Source organism: Gnatocerus cornutus, chromosome 5, assembly GCF_029298725.1.
Source record: "Gnatocerus cornutus isolate USDA-ARS CGAHR chromosome 5, icGnaCorn1.1, whole genome shotgun sequence".
In the NCBI taxonomy this organism is placed as follows: Eukaryota; Metazoa; Arthropoda; class Insecta; order Coleoptera; family Tenebrionidae; genus Gnatocerus; species Gnatocerus cornutus.
The window spans coordinates 7,461,221-7,486,643 of NC_142237.1; the positions used below are offsets into that span (position 1 = coordinate 7,461,221).

The following is a 25,423-nucleotide window of genomic DNA, read 5'->3' on the forward strand; positions in this document are numbered from 1 at the left end:
TTGAAAGTGAGCTTTTGCAAGATTCTAATTAATCAGGTTTGACGTCAAGAAAAGGGTAGTTTATAATAGAACGGCGCCGGCGTTTGATGTGTGTCATTTAATTGAATTTAGTCGATTCGGACTTGGATTCGGAGGGAATTGTTTTGTGCTTCGAAATTGGGTTTAGTTGTGACATGTGTAGCTTTCGACGTATTAATAAATCAATCAACTGATACGTGTTTGACCACTTTATAAATTAATACTTGCAGGCAGGATTTGGAAGGGAACGACAATGAACGAACTTTTCTCAGACTAATTAAACTAACGTTCATAGGACAAAACGAATCTGTTTGAGCTTTACAGCTTCATGGTCAACAAATTGGTATCAAAAGTTATTCAGTGCATTTCCTCTTTTATAGAACTCTTGTAATTTACGACTTAGTTCCGTATTGTACAGAACGAACAATGTTCATGGGCATAGCTTATGCAAATCCGTCTAAATTTCGCTGTCTCTACTTCTTCCAAGTCGTCAACTGGACAAAGAGTAAACTGCACCATATCTCGTCTAAGACCACTTTAATGAAAATACATTGCAGTAAAACGTGGTTGAACTCTTCGTCGGAGGTTACAGAGGTGTTTGCCGTCGAAACAGATCTCAGGAAAAAGAATAAAATAATTACAAAAAAATAATATCGTTATAATGGTTTAGTTTTACAATGTCTGCTGGTGTCGGTTTCTGAGTACTATCGGCGTCAAGTGTAGTGTTCGTTTTGAGGTTTCAAAACACTACTGCATGTTAAACAAGTATGTTTCTAAGGATAACACTACTGGAGATGAGTGGGTTTGAATTAAATTGCCCCTACATTTTTTGTTACGCTATTTTAACTTTCATGGCGATTTTTTGGCTCAATTTTGCTTTGCGGATATTCGGATGAAAGCTCGTATTGATTTTCGCGATTCCCTGACACAATACGCGTTATATTCAAGTTTTGGTGTTAACTGCGCCATTACAAGCTACATTGTGGTGAATCGGTAAGAACATGTCGAATAACCGAGTTTGGTGTCTGTAATCCTTGGCGTTCAATTTGCGTCCGTTCCATCGGCGTCCGTGGCAGCAGGAAAGCTGGAACACTTATCCAGATTAAATGTGTTTCTTCTGTTGACTTTACACGAGGCAAAGATGGTAAAATCGCTGAAATGGTTAATTACACTAGCCAACAAATGTTGGACGAAATTTGTGCCGGGGCTGTGGAAAGTCATTTCTAAAGTTGAATTGGACTGCGTTCAGTTTTGTTGTTTCAGTTTTGCTTAACAATTAGCAAAATCATGAAACTCAATAACACACCGGTGAAAAGGTAATTAAATAAGCTGCCCAATGAACTATAGAAGTCATGGGGAAAGTTAGTTTTGCCGAGATATTTAAAAAAACGAACGGTTTTATAAACTTTTCGATATTTTTTTGCAAAGATTTTGTAAATTGTTACTTTGTTTTTTTAATGTCGTAAAAAAAGGTGAGATCTTAGCTTTCTAACGCGGTGTTAAACACGCTTGTCATTTAGAAATTGCATGACAAAGAATATGAACTGAAAAAAAATCATGTTTTGTTAACTTTTAAAGATTTTGTAAAAATTTTAATTTTTTGTGATGGAGCAAAACTGACTTCAGATACCCCCCATAGATTTTTTTTTCAAAATTTGTTAACGAGTCGTATTTTAGATCTGCAGTAACAAAGGTGATAGCTGATTCTGTTTTTCCTATTTTGGTGTACGTTTTAGATTATCAATTTTCCAATATCGTGGCATCAAGATTACCAGTTTTGTAATTGGTTCTGTGGCATTCGGCAGGAAATCTCCACGATTTAGATCATACGCACGTAATGTTTAAGTTTTAATCCTCTTCATGAAAACTGCATTTCTGTAGAAACACATGTACCTAAGCACCTAAGCGTTGCTTTGGCTGTAATCCCAAATGATTTGTCAAAGCATGTAAGGTAGTTGTTTTATTGTGAAGTATTATTTATAGCCTCGAGAAGCACCTCTGAAAATGTTTGAAATGCTCTAAATATTTTGTGGCCCGATAATGTCGAAGCTAAATTCGTTCAAAAAATTTGATCAAATTTATCCCCGACCCCCCGCAGCAAAAAACTGTCAACTTTTATCAAATTATTTATGTCCTAGTTGGTGCAAATAGTGAATGGTGGAGCTCCGAAAAATTGCCTGCAGCGCCCCTCAATCTTGATTTATTGTCTGATCATGTGGAATTCGTAAAATGTTTGATTTAGGATAAGTCGTGCAGGGCTTAAAGAGGGCATAACACCGCACGTGCTCCAGTGTTTGGATTTGTTGACGGCACCGCCAATGTTTGTAAACATTCGACGCCTGTTTATGTTTGTCCTTGGTATGAAGTTTCCTTTCAGATGGTGTATTCCTAGGGATTTCTTATCCATCTCGAGACAACAAAGACGGAATTTCCTCCAAGTCACGTCTTTGCATGAACAGCGTATTCACCTTTCCGATCGAACCGAAAATATTTGACGACATTATCAACGGGGAAAATCCTCAATTAGAGATAGGGGGGTGCAAGAGTCTCAACTTTTGAGTTATGCGATGAGGGATGAAAGTCGCTCTTTTCTCTGTCGAGCGTTTTAATGAGAACAGTGAGTGAAAGGGTTTTGGATGAAGGTTTTAATGTCGAAATGGGATCGGCCATTTGTAATTGTACACGACGCGTTAGCGCCGTAACGCTGCCTAGAAATGGGGTTGAGTTTAGATAGAGCCCAGAGTTATTCGGGGTGTATTATTAAAATTTATTTACTTATAAATAACGGAGATGATCCTGTAAATCCGCATTAACACAGTCGACTCAGACCTTCCGACACATCACTCAGAATAGCACATCAACTCAAAAGGGATCTTGGAACCTTCGTTACGTGCGAATGCAGATCGTCGATGCTAGGAAGTTTAATTAATATCAAATTACAGATGAACCGAGATCATAAAGTCGGTCTTAATTAATTAACTAGTGGGATGAGATAATTACTGGCAGGTTTATCGAGGTTTCCCTTAGGATCACACAGCGCAAGCATTATTCCTTCTCGCCGGAATTACCTGAGAAAACCTAAAATTAGCATTTTAAACCTCCCAGATGCGTAAATATAAATTAAATTCATATTTTATAAGCACGACGGATTAAAAGAGCGCCCTCGTATGCAAATCGCACGTATATCTCTCAGTTCGGATTTTATACCAAAAGGCGCCCACGGTTTCCTAATTCGACACTTCCAGTTATGAAATTTATACATTTAAAGCAATTACTTTGTTCTCTTAGCTGAGGTAACAGTCCCATCTGCTGATTAGCTAATTACTGTTCAGTTTGAAACCTACGCAATTTAACTACGTCCCTGTAATGCGTAGAAGCTTTGATAGATATTCAGGGAAATTTTTACAAGCTTTTCAACACGTCCAATAGTCAAAAGCTTTGGAAACTTGCCTCTCTCCTTAGATCTAATCTGAACGTGAAACTTACCATCTAGGACTTTCCAAGTGCGTCATACGTTAAAGGCAATGTCGATATTTGATGTTCATTTAAACCTTTATGTTCAAATAACACGACGATTTATGATTATGGAATGCTATAAATCACGAAGTTGGTCACATTGAGTGTGTATTTTACCACTAAAAGCACGCCTTGTATGTCAGTCGCAGATTGCATATTTAGAACACCCTTTAGTAGTGACATAAAATTGAACTAAAGGCGTTTGGTTGAAATTGTTAAACAAAAACCGTGCTAGTAATAGATCCTAGTCGACTATGTCTGCAAAGTGTTCTATTCTAAAACTGAGAGAATACGATACTAAATTCAAATTGCTTGGAACAAAGTGCCGTTGGGAGGCATTAAAAATTTGCGATTCAGCATGTCTTGTAAACAATCAAGTCGCGTGATCTGCATGGAGACTTTTACCACTCCCTGAAGACTTTTTGTTCTTGGTGGTAATTTCAGTTTTTTTTTGTTCTACTAGATCTCAGTTTTTCAAATTTGTAATTCCCTGTTATAAGAACTGTTTGCTTTAGTCTCATCCGGTTTAAACTTTACATTGTAAAGCATAAAGCAGACCGACTTCCAATTATCTCTCGGTAAATCCGCAAAAAAAAGGTAAAGAGATTATTTGAAACCGGGGGAACTCATAAATTCTCCACACCTCTGCTAATAAATCAAACGAAATTATAAACGATACGCCAGTGATGAATGTCCTACAGCCCGATTTGTAGTTTTTCCATTATACGCAACAAAGAACGAGTTTAATCGATTCGACTCCGGATTATCTCAAAATAGCTGAATGATGTGATTTGAATGCGGGCTCTTATTCCCCCAAACTCACCCAGTTCGAGCGAAGTTTGCGATATAGATGATGACAGCCTCCGCTAGGGCTAATTCCGATCTCGTGTAATTCTTCGGAAAGTGGTTGAAGCCGTCCACTAAGGGGGCGCCGAAGAAGTAGGGAAGTTCCTCGCCATGGACCGTCCCCATTCGCTAAAACAAAAAGCAGCGATTAGATTACGAAACGATGTTAATGGCTATAAATTCCTCTGCATTTTTCTGGGACAAATTCGCTCCAGGATAAATTGAATCTTTGAAGAAATCCTTCAAGCTGTAATCTCCTCAAACCGAGTTTTTCTGCCGCAAACTTCCTCGTCCGCGTTATTTCCTGCACATCATCCCACCGCTAAGAAATGATCAAATTTGACGTCCGGCAGAAATCTGTTGATCTAAAAAAATGTATCCTTCACGAAGTCGTGCCCGGAGTTCCCAACAATTCGTGTCGGGCGTAAATCTACAACAGCTGTAACTTTCGTGCGAGATGAGTTTATGAGATTTTGATGCACAGTCGGCGGCGACATCTTGCGCAAAAGCTCAATTAAAAACTTTTGTGGCTTTCTCGAGAAGTGTTTTGTCCCGGTCGAGATACGAATACTGATTCTTATCACTAATGAATCTGAAGTTGCTGTAATTACGAGAATTGAGTTAAAGAATTCTGATTAAGCTTTTATAAAGAACACTCAGTAAACACTGCCGCTGAGGGAAATTCCAAAAACTGAGGAGTTGAAATACAAAAGCTCCCAGTATTGGGGGTGATAGAAACAGTGTCTGCTTCGCTCCATTACCCGGAAGGTGATAATACCAAAATAGCTTTTCAATATGAGCATCCTTGGTTCCGGTGTTTAGCTTTCAGCTTGTTTTGGAAGCTGCATAATAACATGGCGTCGTCAGGCCATCATTGCATAACACGTACTTGAGGATAATAACGTTATAGTGAAACCTCGATGCGCGAACTTTCTGGATTTGTGTTGGAAGTTCCAAAATCTGGCATCCGCGTGCAATCCGAGCTCAGTGAGCTCAGAAATTCATTTTGTGTAATACGACTAAAAGTGTCACGCCAAAGTGTTATGGCGTCACATTTCAGCGCCTCTGTTTTTGCAATGTTCTCGTGGTGTTAGTAGTTCTGATCATATTGCAGCCACTTTGTACAATATTTTCCTTATATTGGACTCTTCCCGTTTCGGAATTCTCCATTAATCCCGCTCGTGCACGGCTCCCATTAAGGGTAGCATTACACGGCGCACATGCTGTACGACGTGACTGGAGCGTGTCCATTACCACAACATCTGCGCCAAATTATGCGTAATTCTCCACGTGGAATTGCGAAAAGTACGCTCGTCACATTGCGGCCGGTTATGGCACGTGCAAATGGAATCAATTCCAACGTCGTTAAATTTTTTCGATTTTTAATCAGTGTTGTCTTGCGGATATTGAATAAAGTGCTCCGGGCTTTAATGGCATTATTAGTTGAAAATTGTTAATCAATTCCGGCGGGTATCCAGCGATCCGGGATAAAATTACAAAATTCAACCCACGCCCAATTATGCGGGAGTCGGTTAGTTAAATTGAGTTTTATTCACTATTTATTACGGAAACGAAATTCGAAAAAGTCGATATAATTAACAAAATTCCTGCATTCACTCTGACTTATCCGGAAAACTCGGACAAGAGAGCTTTGAGTTTACAAACATCCTTTCAATACTGGCGTTTTCATGTTCCATCATGCTCTCACAAGGATTGAAATTCTAGCGGTTGCTAATGATTCTAAAATACACTCAACCGTTTTCCGGACTCGAGTCCACTCATTCCGGAGAAAAATGAAATTGTTTTTCGGAAGGGCACTGTTGATTCAGTTAATTGACGCGCCTCTTTTGGAATTTTTAATTAGCAAGTCCAAAGCAAACAAACACAAACTCTCCCTTTTTTGTCTTCTGTTCTGTCGAAATAATTCAATGAAGACTCAATTTTAAACGGACGTTTCGAGTTATTACGGTTGTCGAGGGAAAAATTAAAATATGAAAATTAACTCAAAGCATGACGTGACAAATCCATTAATTTTCAACCAAAAACCTAAAAGCCGTTTATAATAATTAATTGCCATTTCCAATAAATTATGTGCTTTGAATTATTTATCAGCCAACGATCCATTTTACCACGTAATATAAATGAAATGCGTATTTTTACCACGGAGATTTTTTTTTAATTCTTCACCGAGAAGAGACAAACAAGGATCGACGGACTTATGAACGTAAGCGGCTTTGTCGGCGGCCTAAGACTAAAGCCTGATGCACACCACGTCCTAAAAATGGAATTCGCTGCTAAAAAATACCCTAGGGCTGTCAATTATTTATTTTTGCCTTCCTGTCTGAAGAAAAAGACAAAACAGGGTTCGTTTAAAATTCATTTCCCGTTTATAATTTAAAGGATCTGAACAATTCCACACTTCCTATTATGTAGTAACTGCGCTGCAAACGTGAGCGGCATACATTAGCGCCATCTAACCGCCGGAGCACATGCAACAAAACAAATCTGTCAATGGCAAATTTAGAATTTTTAACAAATATTTTTGAAAAATAATTAACACCTAAAAAATTGTCCAAGTGAGATGATAATTTAAGTTTTATACAGTCGCAGCACCAAAATTTTGGAATACTTTAATAATTCGGGTCAAAATTAAATAAAAAAAAATCAAAATTTTAAAGGGACGTTCGCGTTAGAAGTTAAATGTAATGTATATATAATAGTAAAAATATTAGTACTGTCCCAGAATTCGTGACCCAGAGAAAAAAGACTTATGGAGGCAACAATTCTAAACCAAAATTTTGAAACAAAAATTTTGTAGCTCAAAAAATAATCGAGTTAAGACAAAAAAATAGTAGCCAATCTCGAAGCAGAACAGTATGTGAAAATCGGTAACTATGAATACATACTATCATTCATTGGTCAGATGAATAATTAGACTCTCGTTGTCTAGGAAATTGGGATAGTCTTTTACTCCACCTCTAGAAAGAGCTTTCGGGATTGGTTGTTAATTTTTTATCCTTTCTCAAATACTATTAAACTTAATCAGTTTTTCTTTTGAAATTTACTATCTGATTTGCTGTCGGCACTCTCCCTTGCTCTATGAGGCGGAATTCTGGGACACTCTGTATACGTGTTGACATTGAGTTATTACAAAGTTCTGATGTGCCCTAGTTGATGGCACGATAGCCTCTAAGCGCCTGCACTCGACACTCGAGAAAGTTCTGAACAAGCCACCACATTTAGTGCTGCACCTGATAAAGCCGTTCCGCATCTTAAGACGAAGTGTTCCTTACTTGAGGATAATCCCCATCCTTGGTTTGGTAATCGAACACGTAGAAGAAGGTCTTGGACCCGGAAGGTTCCTGCCCCGGCTGCGGCGGTTTGGCACTTAACAAATCTCCGGTTTGAACCAGCGGCGCCACAAACTGCGCATCACTCAACGCCGCCACTGCCGCGTCTCTTGTGTTAATTGGATGTTGTACCGTCCTCTCCCAGTCCGTGTATTCATTCACCACCGTGAAGAAAATTTCACTCAAATGATACGTGTACGCGTTCCGCACATAAGTCCTTATAATTTTGTCTCTCCTATCCCCCTCAAACCCTGCTTGAATGTCCGTCGCGGAAAACCTCCACAGCGCTTCGCTGGTCACTACCCCGAACAGCAAGTCATACGGATTGCTCCCTCGAGGAGTCAGAGTGGCTTCGCTGCGTTTCATGTTCGCGTTCACGGGCCCCACGAAGCTTTGTAAGTCCGAAGGCTTGAAGTACGTCACTAGTTCTTTGGCGAAATCCGCCTTGATGACCACGCCGTCGACACTCGGCCCGAACGCGCTGAGGTACGCAGGTGGTACCACATCAGCCTGCAGAAGATCAACAAGAGAAGTGTCACGAAGACAGTCAACGATAGCTTCGTGGTCCTTCCCGACGTCTTCAGGAATGCTGCAGTTGACTTCACGAGCAAGCTTGACAGCGTAGTTGACAGGGTCTTCCACCAACGCCCAGGATGATAACGCAGAACCGGACAGGAGGATGGCGCGATGAAAGAGACCAGGCATTACAGTGGGAGAAATCATAAGGAAGTTAATGCAAGCGGCTCCGGAACCATGACCTGCTAACGTTACGTTGTCAGGGTCGCCTCCGAAGAGGGCGATGTTCTGCTGGATCCAGTGCAAAGCCGCGATCTGGTCCATCAGACCGTAGTTCGCCACGCGAGCTTTCAGGTGGGGCGCGGGGTTGGCGTTCAAGAAACCTGAAATTGAAGGTAGAAGCAAATTTAGTGATGCCAAAAGTTTGTGTTTAAATTATGTAGTTGTGCCATTTTTCTCTATAAAATGAGAAGCGGCACATATTGCATTTGCAAATATCCACTTTTGTCCAACTCTGCAATGTCTTTTCCCATAACAATCACTTTGTGAAACGTAGATTCCGTGCGCATTGTAAATATTATTTTATATAAAATGGTGTCTGAAGAAGTTTACATATTTAAGCTGAATATCCTTCTTATCGCACGTTTCTGAATCTTGAATACATTCTATATAGCGACAATTTCCGTCGCAGACAATAGCATAGGTCAAAATTGAGTTGCTAGACTTTATATCTCATTGCTAGATTGCAGATATTTGCAAGAAATAGTGAGGTCAGGATTTAGATTTATTGTACTTCATAATGTACAAAAACAACACCAACAGTGTGTAACTGAGATAGTTCCGTAGAGGAAATTGCAGTTATTCGGAAATTAAAGCTTGTTTTTAAAATTGAAGGCTTGTTTCTCCGAGCACCAGCTTTACAGTTTGCACGAAAAACTTCCTAAGCTTTTTATTACCACAATCCGTGTCCAAAGAAAAAGTTTTCAATAAATTTCAAAGCTCTTTAGTTCGATAATGATTAAATTAGGGTAACTTTTTTCTTTGGTAAATACTTTCTGTAACTCCTCCAAAGATATGTGTAATAGGAGCTTTGAGATTATTACAGCTCCACATTTGTATGCGAGTTCCACTGCACAATGTTACACGGAAATTTGGATTTATGCCGCGATCGTAAAATTTATGTGTGCTTACCTAATATTCCTAACCTATAGTTTAATGTAACTACGACCAAGTCCGCATAGGCTGCAAGTACACTTCCGTCATAAGGATTTCCGGAATTCCACTCGAAGGATTCTCCATGTATGTAGACTATCACAGGATGTCGGGTTTCGCTGGAAACTAAAAAAACTTATATTAGAACAATTGTTCAAAGAAATCGATTGGATTTCCCGCTGCAATCGAGTTAACGAAATCTTTGTTCTCACAAGTGCATTTCGATTGTTTATCTCCTAAGATGTGCGCCGCAGCTGCAATCGATGAAACGGCAAGATAAAAGAAAATTAAAAGCAATTTCCCTAAATCTAGAGAAAATTGAGCGTCGTAACTCGACTACATAAAAATACGAATATGTTTATAAAAGTCTCAAGATGTTTGCGGAATGGAACGTCCCGAATAAGCCCAAAACGATCCGAGCGAATTGCGTGCAGTAATGTGCTAACGCACACCTCCCATAAAAGTAACCGTGAATTATACGTTTTTTCGCCGCGAAAACCACCCTCGGTGAAAAATCCATAAAACGCCTCCAACACTCGTCGCTCTTTTGTATGTCACCATGGAAGTGTTTAATTACCGAATGCTCTCTCTTAAATGACTTGAAATTAATGGATGTGGTTCAAATGGACAAAAAGAGGTAATTTTTAATAAGCAGGTGGAAGCCGACTTTCCGGAGCTTTAATCAAAGCAAGGTCCTGGGACAAACTCATTTTTATAGCATCACAAACTATCGGAAGCACGTCGTTGCAGATGTATTTATTTTATTACTCTGTTAATAATTTAAAATCCGTTTACTGGAGACCGCAAGGGAAGTAAATCTCGGAACTTAAAAAAAAGCTGGGAAGCTATATGTTTCTGAACGATTCTGAATAAATGATTAGCCGAGAACACATGTACCGTAATAAATATTGGGTGTATCAAGGTCGCGATTCGGCTTTTGAGTCTGAACCGCATCAATGGCGGATTTCCGTTGGAAAATTATCCGTCGATCGGCCCCTTGCTGTTTTTGAAGGGCGTTTCAAAACCTCTAAGTTATCGCAACTTGTCCGAAAATGGCGGAAATGATGCTGTCAACGCACAATTCAACTGTCAACGCGAATCTCCGGAGCGAAAATCAAGTTTTTGTGGGAAGCGGCAAGTCCCACGGTGCACCCCAGTGAAAATTTTTCATTATTTATGTCGAAAAAGCGGCATTTTGCTGCTCGCTGACTCGGTGACAACTGTCTGGAATATGATGCAAATCACTGGGGAGTCGTGGAAGGGCGTTAATTTTTAATCGAGGTTTTCCTATTTGGCGAAGAAAAAGCCGACAAACCGAAATGCACCTTTGAACACATTTACGCCGAAAGGTTGAACAATAAAGTGTGAGTGACCCACGTTCATCCGCAGAAAACCGCAAAACTAAAAGAGATTGTTCCGGGTGTTTAACCCGGAGCCGAGCTGTTCCGGTCGGCCCAAAAACAACATCGTCCACGATGTGAAATATACGACCCTCGCTCATGTGAATTTATTAGATAGATTTGAAGTTCGCTCGGGCATCTCCGTCAAGAATAAAAACAATAAAACCTCTAAGTTTTATTGTTTTTATTTTGTCGGGGGAGTATAAAAAGCTTCCAGAGCCTGCTGTAGGAATATTTCGGTTATTCCATGCAAATGCAAAGGTCGGCTCGTGAGAGTTGCGTACCAATGTAAAACCCGCGAGCGAATTTTAAAGCGTGTGTCGTATTTCCAAGCCGGAGGCAATATCGTCCTGTTAAAATATCGGCGCGATTTTTCCCTCCTGCTGGGTTACAATCAGGTCGTGACATATTTCAAACAGTGGACGGCGCTACCACCATAAACCTTGGTACTATGTATGCAAATCGGAAAACCGACTTTTTCAACAAAACCTCTTCTGTACCTATCATAAATTGCACAGTTTCACCACGAGTGTCGCCGCCGTATGTCAGAAGGACCTTTTTGTCGTCATTAACATAACAGCAGAAATCGTGCTCATGAAATGACCGTAAATTCCTTACAACACTCGGAAATCGTAATTGCTTTTTGGAGCCTTCCAAACTCCAACGTTTACAATGCTCAGACACTCTAATGCTCCTGTTAATCTTTTTTGTAAGAAAATGCAGTGCCCGGGTAAGTGATTATTTTAAAGCCCAGCTAAAAGATTTACTTCACTTTTGGTAACGACAAATGAAAAAAAAGGAAATTCCATCAACAAAAGGCTTTAGATTACTAAAATGTTTAACAAGCATAAAAATAGAAGTGGTTACAGTATCTCAAAAAGAAAATTAATTAAAGGCGAGGTCGTATAAAATTACAAATAAATATTACCGCAAAAAAAATCAGCTCCCGCTTTAGTGCCGCTTCAAACAGATTGCCTGTAAAACTAATTATCGCAATAAACCCCGTGATCGATCACCTTGACCCATCCGCCCCAAGCGCCCCCGATACGTAACGAGCCCATAAAATCAAAAAGTTTCTAGAGACGACATTTTTAAATGGATGGATTTTGCGACAGCCTGTCGCGCTTTTACGTCTTTATCGTGATGTAAAAAGGAAACTTAAAAGTGGGTTTAGAGCTGAGATGAGGCTGTTCCTCTTATCGTTTTTATTATATCGCGCAACCTGCACACAAAAGAGAATTAGTTTTTAATTTGGCCCACGACGTGCATTCTTCTGGTTTTTGTTCAGGCATTTTTTTAATTATTTGATAAAGATGTGATGCCAAAAACGCTTCTGATCTAGAAAAATATTTGGCGAACGAGTTTAGCGGAGTGGCATATTTTCATTCGATAACTTGAAGGGGATTTTGACGACGGAATTTTAAATTCGTTACGTGACCTTGTTGAAAGTATGTAAACCATGTAGAACGGAAATGGGAAGGGTTTTCATTGAGGCGGTCTAATTTGCGGGGTTTATTACGACGGTAGAGGAAATGGAGAATAGTCCTACCAGAAACTGTTTCTAGCTTTTATCTCTAAATGTATTCTTCTTGTAGTAAGTTTATAAAAAATGATGGTGTTGTGGCTAAAATCTAGGAATCCAAGAAATCTGCGGACGAAGATTCAGCCTCTGCGAAAAAAACGCAAGGGATCTGGCAATATGGATATAGGGGGGCTATAAACAGCCCGACTTATGACACTGCCTCCCACAAGTGTCATAACGCTCCGACTAAAGTGGAAAAATTCCAATCTCATGCTAGCCACATCCTGGAACCCTTCGGAATCTGTAAAAGGTGCTGACACGGTCCAACCGATACATTAATTACAACCGGTGACAATCAAAATCGGGTTTCAGTTATCTTTTCGGAATCGAAACATGGCCGTTTAAATCAAAGGCCAATCTAAAAATGCTTCATTCTCCATATTTTGATTGCCGGCGCAATATCACTGCCGATAAATCATTTAAATGAATTCGTATGTACGTCCGAACACGGAGCAATAAAAATGTACAAGCGCCGTTATTAAACTTCACTTAGCGTTTGCGGGAAGTCAAGGGGTGAACCGACAGTTCCGGGGGGAGTTGTAAACCACGGAACGCAGGGTTGTGATTCTATGGGGATTTTAATGGAAACGCTGAATTTGTTGGGGGAATTTCGGCCGCGTTATCGGAATCGAACGGCGGCGGTCGCTGCCAGAAACGGGATTTTTGACCGCAGGACGATTGGCAAACCTGAATAATAAAAGGGTGCGACGATGATCCTGAAATATATGCAGGTGGCTCGTTGAAAATAACGTTTTGATTTTAGTAGGTACTAATTGATCGGCCGATAAAACCATTACGGTATCTTTGTTGTTACATTAGATTATTAAGTTGAGGGCGAAAATTGAAACATCCGGCGCCGAAAGCAGCTTTGTTGGTGATAAAAAGGTAGCGCGATGATTAGATAAGCAAACAATAAAGGCAGGTGGAAGCATTTCCCCGGTGTGAAGATAGCCGGCGGTTATGTGAACTAAGGGACATCCCATCTTCGAGAGGTAACTCGTTCTGTAAATGTGCGTCTGAATTGGATTCTCTCTCCGGAAGTTAGACCAACGTCATTCCGGAACCGGCATGGCGACTGGTCACGCGATTGATTTTGAATTTCCATATAAATCCAAACGTTTCCAGCTGAAGGCTACTTTTCAGCGCTTTTCTCGCTGTTGACTGAATTGTCAAGTGGAAATACACGCTAAACTTCCATAAAATCGTTTTAGTTATTTTCACTGACTTTCCCTGACTCTCTTATCTGGCCTCCTCTACATAAATCACCCTTTATTCGATGTTCGCTCCATTTTCATAACCGACAACGGAAACGAGACTAAAGACGGAATCGGCCAAGAAAACAACTGCAATCCTGTACCCTCCGGCGACTGTTTTAACAACGCAAATAAAAGAAAATTAACGAAACAAACAGATTAATTTGGACGAGTTTGCTCGGCATTAATTTGAAAGTTTGCCAACGACGCGACGCCCGGGCCGCCTCTTTGGGAGTTTCGCACCAAGAGGTTGTTTTGTTTTTATGGAAAGTTACAATCCGTGTGAAACAAATTAAGTTGTACTTTGGTTGTGAGTAAACTGTCGCGAAATTAAGACAAACAATCAATAAACTAGAAAACTTGACATCCACAGACTAAAAATTAAAAAAGCCACTGATTTTCATTCCCAATTATTGTGTTCTAATTAATTTCCTTTGAATAAAACCTCGAGACTTAATGCAAATAAACAATTTCCGCAAAGTAATAAGTGAAAGAATTAATTATAAATTTAATCTCGTTACGAAACGGGAAGAATTTAATAGCATTTTATAACGCGCAATTGGCTACAAAGTAAACACTTTGGTAATGCAATTTCCGATCAAGTTCAAGTTTAATCAAGAAATTTGATCCCATTAGATGGCCAATAATAAACTAACTTCAAGTTTGGTTGCAGAGAAGACTTCCGTTTCGGGTAATTTATCTAGAACTAAACAAAGCTTACAATCTAAAATACCAGTAAACATTAGGGAGAAAGTAAATGTAGCGTGGAGTGCTGACATACTCACACCTCGTGGAGCAGGGAAAAGAGCTCTTAAAGAGAGCATCTCCTATAAAAATATACAGACAAGTTAATGGATATTGATTAATTATTCTAATAAGAGTCCCGAAGAGAAGCTTCATTTGCATTCGATTCGTCTTGAAAAGGGAACGTTGGAAAAACAGCTAATCCAACCATTTATCAGTTCTCGTTTTCAGATTAGATCATTTCAATTGTTTCTTTAGTGTCAAAGAATGTTTGTTTGGTAGCGGAAATATTTTAAAAATTAAAATCGTATCTACATCAAGATGTGTATCTCCTCATTCAAAATATTTTTTCTTATATTTTTGACGCGGTTTTTGTCCCTAGTAATTTATAACTTTGGAACCGTATTCACCGATTTCCAACAATTCCTGAGAACTCTTTGTAAAGTTAGCAGATGCTTGAATGTATTTATTTAAAACATCTTTACATTAAAGGGTTCTGTAACCTTAAAACTGCCTTGTGTGTAGCCATCCGTTAATATTTAGAACGGAGGGGTAGATAAAACAATTTGCTTCCAGACTCATTTCAAAAACCCAAACAAACTCTCAGCCTCTTCATCAAATCATAAGCACCAATTAGCCACAATTTTGTTACAACGAATAATTTAACAGCACGCGAAATTTATGGGGAAATTGGAAACGCAATAATACAAAATTAGATTATGACACTCGTTGATTTTGTTTGACAATTTTTCAATTATTGAGGTGTAGGCTAATGGTAATTATATAGGGTGTCCCAGAACTCATGACCCATAGAGCAAGAGAAGGTGCCGGCAACAATACAGATGGTTAATTTCAAAACTAAAATTGATTTAATAGAATTTGAGAAAGAATAAAAAAATAACAACCAATCCTGGAAGCTTATTCTAGAGATGTAGTAAAATATCCTAGGCAACGAGAGTGAAATGTTCATCTGATCAATGAATGATACTATAGTTATCGATTTTCAAATACTATTCTGCTTTGGGATTGGCTACCGTTTTTTCGTCTTAAGTCGATTATTTTTTGAGCTAAAAAATTTTTGTTTTGACATTTTGATTCAGAACTGTTGTCTCCACAGCCTTGTATACTAAAGAAGAAGAGCCATTTTTCTGACCCGATCGTTATTATTTAAAACACTTATTTTTGGCGTATACTTGACGGATCTCCACTAAATATTTAGCTTAATATAGGCAACCCAAAATACTTTTTTATCTACTTGTAGGACAGAAATTTAATTTTACAAAAAACTTTTAATTTCGTCCGTCGCTGAGAAATAAAAAATGTGCCTACAATTGTACTTTCAATCAAATTCAATTCTTCTCTAAAATTGAGTTTTTTGAGGTCAAGGATTCCTCTTCTGCAACACCTGTTCGTGTAATTCCACTTAAGAATGATGTGAATAACATTTCTCTGAATGTTGTAGAATCTCCCGCCCGGCATTTTTCCATTCCTCAAGCATCTCCAGTTACCTGTTATGTACTCCTTTCAACATTGTTCCACTCAAGCCTTACAAGCATCGATTTTCTATTACCCTTCAACTCGGCGCTCAACAGTTTTTCGCGTTGAATTATTAAAACCACCCCGAAATCAGGACACTCCAAGTTACAATTACTAGAATTCGTAAAGGGGGGGTGCTGCGGAGTAGGGAAATGATGTATAGTTGAATGGATCTTGTTTTTGCACCACCCCTAAGCGATGGCCTGGTGACAAGGGGTAGCTGGATACTGCGGTGGCTAAACATTAGCACTTTCCGCGGCCTGCAGATAAAAGCGTCACAAATTAGTGCTATTCCATGGAAGTGGCGTGTCTGGATGTGAACACAACGGTCGTCTAAAGCTCGTACGTTTGAATCCGCGTCTGAAAAGCGCTAATTAATTAAATACCGGATGTGTCCGGTCTGACGCCGCCTAATTTGAATGGGAGTAATCAGAAGTGGGAGAAAAACAAGCTGGATTTACAATGAGAAGAAAGGAATTATGTAGGTTTCTATGTTGCAAAAATGTTTTGTGGGAATTCCGCATATGACTGCACGTTTTTGTGCAATAGAATGAAGAGATCAAAACGCAAAACCCGGAATGCATCGACGCGGATTTTGACGTTGAGTACAATGCGATGTTATCTGTTAACCCCATACATTTTCGCTTTAACAACTCCATCACGTATTACGTGCAATTAGATTATGTCTAGAGCGCGGTGGGTATTTCCTTTTTCATGCTTTTACGTTTTGTGGAGACACTACCAACATATAATATCGTGTTGGTGGAGCAGAGACACACCCCGACTCTCTAAGTGCACTCTTGGTGGAGGAAATAAAGATTGCGCGACGTCTCTTGCTCGTAGCTCGCATTCAAAGCTAAGTGGCGAAACTGGTTGGAGCTGAATTATGCCTACGAATGTGTAAAAAAAGTCTTATTTTAATATCGTTAAATGAGGGTTTACTGGACAACAAACTTGAAGAAACTGCAACTTTGGGGGTTGCAAATCGATTTCCTTCGCTTGTTTTTTTTCCTGTTCCATATTGCAAATGAGCCCCTCCAAACGGCCATCCCTTACAACTTCATTTATTTTTCTGATAAGTGCCGGTTTTTGCCGTCGAAACTTCCTCCTCCGATTCGAGCTAGAGTAATTAATCTCTTTTGAAATTACTCCGTTGATAAATCGCTGTTGATCTTGGAAGTCTCCGGCTAAGTGTGCTCACAATGCGTCTACCCGGAGGTTTCTCTTCTCTAATTGTTATTGTTGGGTTATTTCCGGTTACGCAGGCGACGCCCAAAGGGTTCAATATGCACGCGAGTATAAATTGCGAAGCGCTGGTATTATGCAAGGTAATATGAACAATCATTTGCTATCTTCGCCGGTAATTACAATAGATGGTAACACCGCTATTTACTATAATGGCGATTACCTGGGTTTCTCTAGCTTGAATTAGTAATGTGCGGCAGGGGCGGCACTCGCAGGAAATACAACGTCGGGATGTATCTAAATCTTGATACTTTTGCGCTTGGGAACAAAAACGCCGAGCTGTGTAAGAGAAAGTTTACAAGATCTTAAGAGAGCGCAAGGATTTAAATGCACTCCGTTATATTTTGTAATCCATTTATAAACTCCGGAATGTGTGGCTTACTGCAAATTATCAACAATTTAACTTAACCGCTACAAGGATTAAGCTAAAGGCTTATTTAGTGAGACGTTTTTGTACACACTCGTTTTATTTGACGTGAGAACTTCCCGGGATTGTAACGTACGAGCGCTGGTTAAAACGCTAAGTGCAAGCGTGTACCAAAAGTTTAGTTTGATGACTTTTTGCAACTAAAATACCTGAGGTCCCTGCACATTAAAAAATTTTAAAAATAAATTAAGATAAATTAAAACTGAGTATGAAATAGGAGTTTGTACACCAAGGTGCAAAAATCCCGGTTTTCAGGCCTGAAAAAAGAAATGGGTCGACCGACCCGAAAAGCGATTTCTATCCAGCCAATTTTTAATAATAATTAATTTGCGTTATCATAAAGGTTTTCGTAATTTTTACATTTAACCGTATCTAAGTTATGCGTTTTAAAGCGTCATCTGGCGGTGAACTGAAACAACACTTTTCGGCCCTAGTTGCGAAAGTTATTTAGTGCGTTGAAAATTGTAGTTGCTGATGGAGAAATAAAAAATAAATAAATGCGTTTTAAAATATTGGTTTATTTCAATACATCACGTGCGAATTCACCAGAACAATTGCATATTGAAATACGTAACTTTCAGTGAGACGGAAAAAAATCTGTACGAATTAATAAACAATTTCCACCGTATTTTAAACGCGTACGAAATTTTCAATTGCAGCAATTTTATGTATTCGAGCGTCCATTAATACTAGGTTTCAAGTGCATCTGAGCGATTTCGGGAGAAAAAAATTAATAAAAACTCTTAGTTATTTTCATTTATCAATTTATCAAGCTTCAATTAAATTTGCGCTATGTACTTCAATCAATAATATAAATCTTCTGAGTTTTTCGCAGAAGCTGCCCGCAAGTTCCGTCTATGTTTTCGGCCTCCTTCCAAGACCAGCCAGCGGGATCCATTATCATGTTGGACAATACGTATTAATTAACTAATTTCCCGCCGGAATTCGCCAGAATGTGTGCTATGACCAGCAATTCATTGTTGTACAATTCGGACCAGCGGAGATGCATGCATTCAAGCTGATCTCGAGTTTCATTACGCAGTCTCGGGGAGCATCATAAAAAATTAAAACTCCATACTAAGTAATTTGCGTTTTGAATTTTTTCGTCATAAATTTGTGCGAGCTTTCGCCATAAAGCCGTAATTTTGATGCACCTTTAAAAAGATGGAGTAACCCCTCTAAAATCTGTTTATTTCGCGCTTTATGTATACGAGGAAAAGCCGGTCTAAAAACCGCGAAAGCCAGATAAAAATTTATAAGTCGTCGCTGCGAGTGTGTCGTATTAGCGGCATTAGAGAATTTATGTATTATTCTCTCCGACCAAAGTCGCCACGTTACATTTTAATGGAGCGGTCGAGTCAGCCAAGAAGTAACTTTTTACTTTGCCAACTTTGGTAATGAGTACATATCTCATTAGGTGTTATTTATAAAAGTGGCTGTGGCTCGGCCGATTTAGAAGTTTATTCTAGCGTTAATATTTCAGCTGCAACATTCTCGGAGAACATTAGACGAAGAGTGTCTCCTTAACGAGCTCCTGAACATCGATGTCGTGCGAGCTTTCAGTCGATGTGCGCTTCGCCAAAGCTGGCCACCAGAGCGCGACATACAGACCCAGAATCTACCAGATTATGTGCGCTGCAGATCCATTAACCCAAACCATTAGTGCAACGAACCGAATAAGTTTTAACAACGCCTTCCGTTTATCTCAAGTACTACGATGTTTGCTGTGTTACAGCGCTCATAACGTAATGTCACGCCAGCGGCCATTACTGAACAATATCAACGGCCTTGACGCCATCTTGCCCACAAAAACAACCCGTTAAAGTCGTTTCCGGTAACCCTACTTGAATAAAATTTCCAAACTCGACTTTTAAATTAAATACCACGCATCTACTCGGTTTCCGCAAAATCGCTTGCAAAGTTTGTTCGCTTCTAAAAACCTCACCTCCATGAGAACGGTCATAAAGTTATGTTACATAGAACACAATGCACAATTACCTTTGTGATTTAACTGATATAATTGGTGTGCTGTTAATGCAGCTAGTATTGTTGTGTATTCGATCTGAAACGATTCGAATCAGATTCTGTAGCCACCTAATTTAAATGCTTGTCTGAAATATAACTAGATCATTTCGGGCTTTTACCTGCAATGCCGATGCAACACAAATTGAATGTTGTGGCCACACTGTTCCCTCTAATTAATTACCCAAAAGCATTTTGGAAGGTTCAAGCAATTTTCGAAAAGCGTAAAGGGCACTCGTGGCTTCACCGAGCTTAATTCCAACAAAAACAACTTTATGCATAATATGTTACAGGGCAAATTACATTTCGGGTTATAGTTTAATTCTACGGAGAATTTTACGAGAAATGAAGCTGAATAAGTAGTCGAAATATGTCTACAAGGCGTTTTAAATTTTACTCTTCCAACTATTACCTATACTTCCAATAATTAGTAAAAAACTGCAGCAGGAAATTCATCTTTTGAAAGTAGAGGCAGTCAAAAGTGACATTTAGAATGGTTGGTTTGAGTTTGCGAGTTGACATCACTGCATAAATGTCAATTGTGTGCCGTTAGAGAGTACAATGATAATTAAGTAAAATTACGGCTAAAATTTACAGAAGCACAAAATTCCGAAGTTTGAATTTAAATTAATCTACCTATACAATTGTTCGATTTGAGTGCGGTGCTACCAACCTATTTCCCCACTGATAAAATCTCCCTAAATGAGAGAATGACGATTTAAATTCCAACCAGAAGTCAAAATAAATAATTAAGTTATTGTCGGCACACAAAATTTTGTGTCTGGAAAGTGCTTTGGACATTTTCCGGAGTTGTGAAACAAACAATTATTGCGCGACTGCGAATAAGACAGATTTTCATTTCTTTGTCTCATTTGCAAATTTCTGCCAATCGGCCCGCTCTCAAAGACAAATGTCTTTCCAACGTGAACATTACGACAATGATTAACGAAGATGGAATTTATTTATTCTGGAGATTTACGGCACCGGCAATACGAGAATTCATCTCACTCGGAGAGGGGTCAAATCGTGAAAAAAAAATCAATTAGGAGCCCAAACGGCGATTAAACCGGAGACGTATATTCCTTCTTTATTGCCTTTATAGTTTCTTGTAGATGATGGGAGACGCATGCGTCCGGTCCTTTCCTATCTTTTGCAGTTCACTTTTTTGCGGATTCAATAAAGCGGACTGAAAATGAAATATAGATTGTTTTTTCTAGGGATATTCAAGCCTCGTAGTGAATGGAATTTTGGAGGTCGGCAATTTGGTGTGGGATTTTTAAAGTTATTTCGTTTCTTGTGTGTCATCCTGATAAGTGAGAGGGTTTACAGTAGGTAGTTTTTGCTCCATCTGCGGAAAAGGGCTAATATTTAAAAGCGTTGAGAAGCTGGGAGTATTTCGAGACCATTAGGAATTGGGGTTTTTCTAGTTGTACGACTAGAGAACAAACAGTCGCTTTTAGTTTATTTTTTAATTAAAACTGAGTTTTATTGGGTAACCATTTTTTTATAACTGTACAATTCTTCTGCATATTCAATTAAAACTTCAATTTTACGTTCGCTCGATTACTGGCTCTAAATTTGTTGCTATGCTTGTTTTTTGTGGATTTAGGCGCCCCTCGGGCCCGCCGCCCCCAAATAAATCCCGGCTCTCTTTGGCAGCAAACGTTTGTCTACGTCCGTCTGTCAGCCGATCAGTTCTCTCATTCTCCCGAGTTTATTTCCTCTCTTTTATTCCCGCCTTCGTTTTCTTAATTTACTCCAACGTGTAAATAAATGCCTTCCGATGTATTACCCGGACCTCATCAAACGATCCCGGAGCTAATTTCAATCAAACAGCTTTACATCGCGCAATTCCCTCAAGGAGTGTTCTTTTTTGCTTCGAAGTCTAATCTTATTACGGTGCACTCGAGCAAGTTTTTTTCTTAATTACGTAGGGGCATCGTTAAAAATACATCAGAAAGTTGAGTTGCACTATATTTTAATGCGCCGGAAGTGGTTGGCGGGAAAAATGTAAATAAATGTTTGCAGGAGTGCTGAAATGGGGAAGCAGCCTTAATCCGGGAAAAAACAAGTGGTGGAAGTTATGGGTTCGAAAACAAAAACCTAACTCGTCGGATTCTTCGGCGATGAAGTGATTAAGGCGGGGGATAAAAACAAGACCATTGTTCAAGATAACGTCTGAAATGTGAGATGCGAGAAGAGAATTGCAGTTACGTTGTTAACAAAGTTATCGGATAACTGCATGCACATCGTGAGAAAGATGAGCAACCACAAATTAATTAATATTTCTGCACTTTAGTTTGTACAATTAGTTTTGATATCTATTCCACAACACTACAACACATTTTTTATAAAAACTTTATGAGCGTTGTTTACAATTTTCTTACAACTTCCGCGGCTCATCAATTCTTCTTCTTTTCTCCCCCAAAGTGCATCCGCCCCATCGCACTTAATCCTTTAATTGAGTGGTTGGCGTTAATCAGCGCACGATAATGCAGGTGGGAGAACAGCTTACTTCCTGTTATTCGGTGAATACAGGAACTGAAAAGTTGTTCCAGTCGATGAGTTAGGTGCCGATATTGCAAATCGATCCTTCAAAATGTCGACGGTTATGAAAAAAACCGCAAACAAGATCGGATTTCCTCAGGCCTCGAATTTCAATGCAAATACGATTAATCCTCTTAATCTTTCCAGAGGATATTAGTTCGCAAAGAGTTCAAGTTTGGCGCAAATGTGCGGAACAGCGCAGTATTTAACATATTAAAGTCTTACAAGAGCATTAAAGTGGAGGGGCTGCTTTCGATATGCTGAATCGACCGCAATTTTTGCGAGTGGGGGGTTGGAAAAGATGAATTAAATGGATTTGGTATGTATTTCTATACTCAGCAAGATGAGAAGTGTGCACAAGATCTGCACAGATCGCCTTCCTAGAAAATCTTTAATAAATTGGTTTGCAGATCTTCAAATTATAAGTACAAATAAAATTATACAGAAAATAATCAATAGAAAAACCAAAGACTTAAAAAGTATTGAATACAACTTAAAATGCTAAATATAGAAGACCTGAATAGTCTTAGAAGATCGAGAAAACCCACACCGTCTGAAAAGTTCGGTAAATATAAAACACAAAAGGTTGCGATCATCCTACTCAATTGTTAAAAACAATGTAATCAGGATTAGTCTTGGAAAATTAATATTTGCGCCAACAAACTTACATTAATAACATTTTTCGAATATGCGGGGCACTCAAACCAAAACCGTGGCGGAAGCCTGACCAACACGTTTAAATCAACCACCATTTTTGCAAGTGTCTACTTTAATGAAGATTTAATTAAACGGAGTTCGAGCGTGTGGTGGGTCTTGATAGACGTTTCGTTTTAATTTCCCAGTCGAAATTTACACAATTTATGCAGAAAGTTCTAACTTCATTAACAATTACCCGCCGCTTAGAAAATTCAACATCAACAAATATCTGGGAGTGACTTGAAAGATAGACTCAAGTTGGTGTTTAGTTATTATTAATCTTTTGTTTGTTACGTTGAAAATTAGGTCTCTGTTGTTCCCGAGAAATGCATTTGTCAGGTTCTGACATATTAGTTGTGCACCAGTTTTAATTGTTTGCATTTTTTGCTATAGCTATTTATAGTACAAGCGCCGAAAAAACCTAATAGCTAAACGAGCAGCATGTATACTAGCATTCGCTATGAGCTTTTTGCGAGAGTTCTGTACATAATAATTTTCTTATTATTATAATATTTTTATAAAAAAAAACATCACCAAGGACTTGTCGAAGTGCCAACCCAAATTAATTCTTTAAATATTTCCTAATGTAAGTCAAAAAATCACATAAAAATCCATTCCTAAAATTTAAAACAGCAAATATCCATCTATGCCTTTCTGAATATGATAATTTTATATTAATAAAAATTAATCTGAAATATTACGTTCTTCCTTAGTCAAACATTTTCGGTGACAGCAGAAAAAAAGTTTTACTCCTTTGTAAAGTTGCTAATAAAGTTTGCTAAAAGTTTTTCTTTAATGATTTGATTCGTTTTAAAGTAAAAATTATCGTTTCGCTTTAAGCTAAGTCTTTTGCATTCCCTGTGGTACTAAATGGTCTAAACGAATTTCGTCGAACGTAGGCTATATAGGAACAAATAATTACCGACAACTTAAACGAGTTTCTTGGATAAATTGCCTTCGTAAATAAAACAGGTTGTCTTTGTCCCCTGACTGATCTTTTAGTGCAATTAAAAATATCTAATTTTCTGATTGCACGTGTACGTACTCTGTCTTGTTTAAAATCGAGGAAAAACTACTCCCGGCTTTCCCTTTCAATCACTCTTCCTTTGTTGTTTCGGTTCTTTGGAGCGGTGATTAATGATTCCGGTAATTAAAAATCAATGCTTTCAGTTTCAGAGTACGCCGATATTTCCGCGATCTTTCCCTGGAAAAAATAATCGTTGCGTTTAGCTCGTTTAGCACAAAGCTGATGAATTTATTATGGGCGATTGTTGCTCGCTCGTTAATTAATGTGCCCATAACAGATGTTTGATTGCGAATATCGGAAATGCGTCCGATGACCGCAATAAAGGAGGTTTACCTGAGCTCAGACCACTTGGTAAACGGGAGTTAATCAGATTACAATCGGTTATCAGAGGTGAACAAATGTGGTTTCAAAAAGCTCTTTGTTGGACGGCTAATATCGCCTACAACTGGAGCTCATCACATTTGAAATTAACACAGCGTTGCTTGGGTACAGCGTTCCGGACTCCGATTCCGGTGACCGGAGCGTGAAGCGGCGAATTTGTTAAGTAATAACACTAGAGCGGAGGCTTTGTACCTACAATCTAAGATTTTCTACTCGATAAAGTCGTGCAAGAGACAACCTTTCAGATGCACTCAAAGCGAGCAAATTCCAATCTATAATAAACTTCAATATCCTTATTGACAAAGCGGATAAATTCCAGCACCAGTTTCGGACTCATACAAGCCAAACCTCCTTTTTTACATAAATATGCAGTTGTTAATTTAGCCCAGCGACAAATTTTCGCACGAAAAACTCTGCACCCTCTGCTTCCGTTCCCGAATCAAAAATTCCAAAGTGAATATATTCGTTTGAATAAATCAGATGGTCGCGACCGATAACGCTCTGAAAAATTTTTATGCATTCAAATGGAGTGATTCCCACTTTTCACTGCCTTCAGTCGACTTGTTAAAACGTCTGTATGGCACGACACTTTTAGCAGAAATGAAAACAAAAGATCTCTCGCCGTCGCCATAAATCAGAAACGGGATTGATCCTGTTAGTAGACGGGATCCTTTAAAACCAGGACGGGATTCGGGACAATTTCGAACCAAGTCCAGGATATATTGCTTGGCATGAGATAAGAATCCTAACGTGCGGCGACCCCGAAAAGCCGCCTTCATCAACCGGAGGCTGCCGAAGAATATTGGCGGCTTAATTCTGGGCGGATGCGCAATTCCCATTTGGACGACAAATAAACACGCATGTAAGATCTCTCAGCAGCATAGCTAATATTACCCTCTTTTCCAATAAAATTATGATCGAATTTTAGACGAGTGAGGCCATTGTTGGGACTTTTCCCTGAAGAATATTTCAATAACATTGTGTCGCTTTTCCAGGACAAAACATGTGGCTAATACGTTATTAATATCTAATAAGTTATTACAATAACAATAGTGCAGGTAATTGCATACGTTACCGATGCCATTTGGGAATGTTGAAAGTTCGG

At 38.9% G+C, this 25,423-nt stretch overlaps 1 protein-coding gene across 3 annotated transcripts in view; it reads right to left on the reverse strand.

Annotated features, from left to right (window-relative positions):
• LOC148174044 (neuroligin-4, X-linked-like) overlaps positions 1-25,423 on the reverse strand; it is a 146,224-nt gene that overhangs the window by 7,527 nt on the left and 113,274 nt on the right. For all 3 annotated transcript variants that reach the window (XM_088037709.1, XM_088037708.1, XM_088037707.1), the window contains 3 exons: positions 9,438-9,584; positions 7,674-8,629; positions 4,358-4,509 (listed from right to left, as the gene is read on the reverse strand). In XM_088037709.1, coding sequence (XP_087893835.1) covers positions 4,358-4,509; positions 7,674-8,629; positions 9,438-9,584 — 1,255 coding nt within the window. The remainder of the gene's footprint in view (positions 1-4,357; positions 4,510-7,673; positions 8,630-9,437; positions 9,585-25,423) is intronic.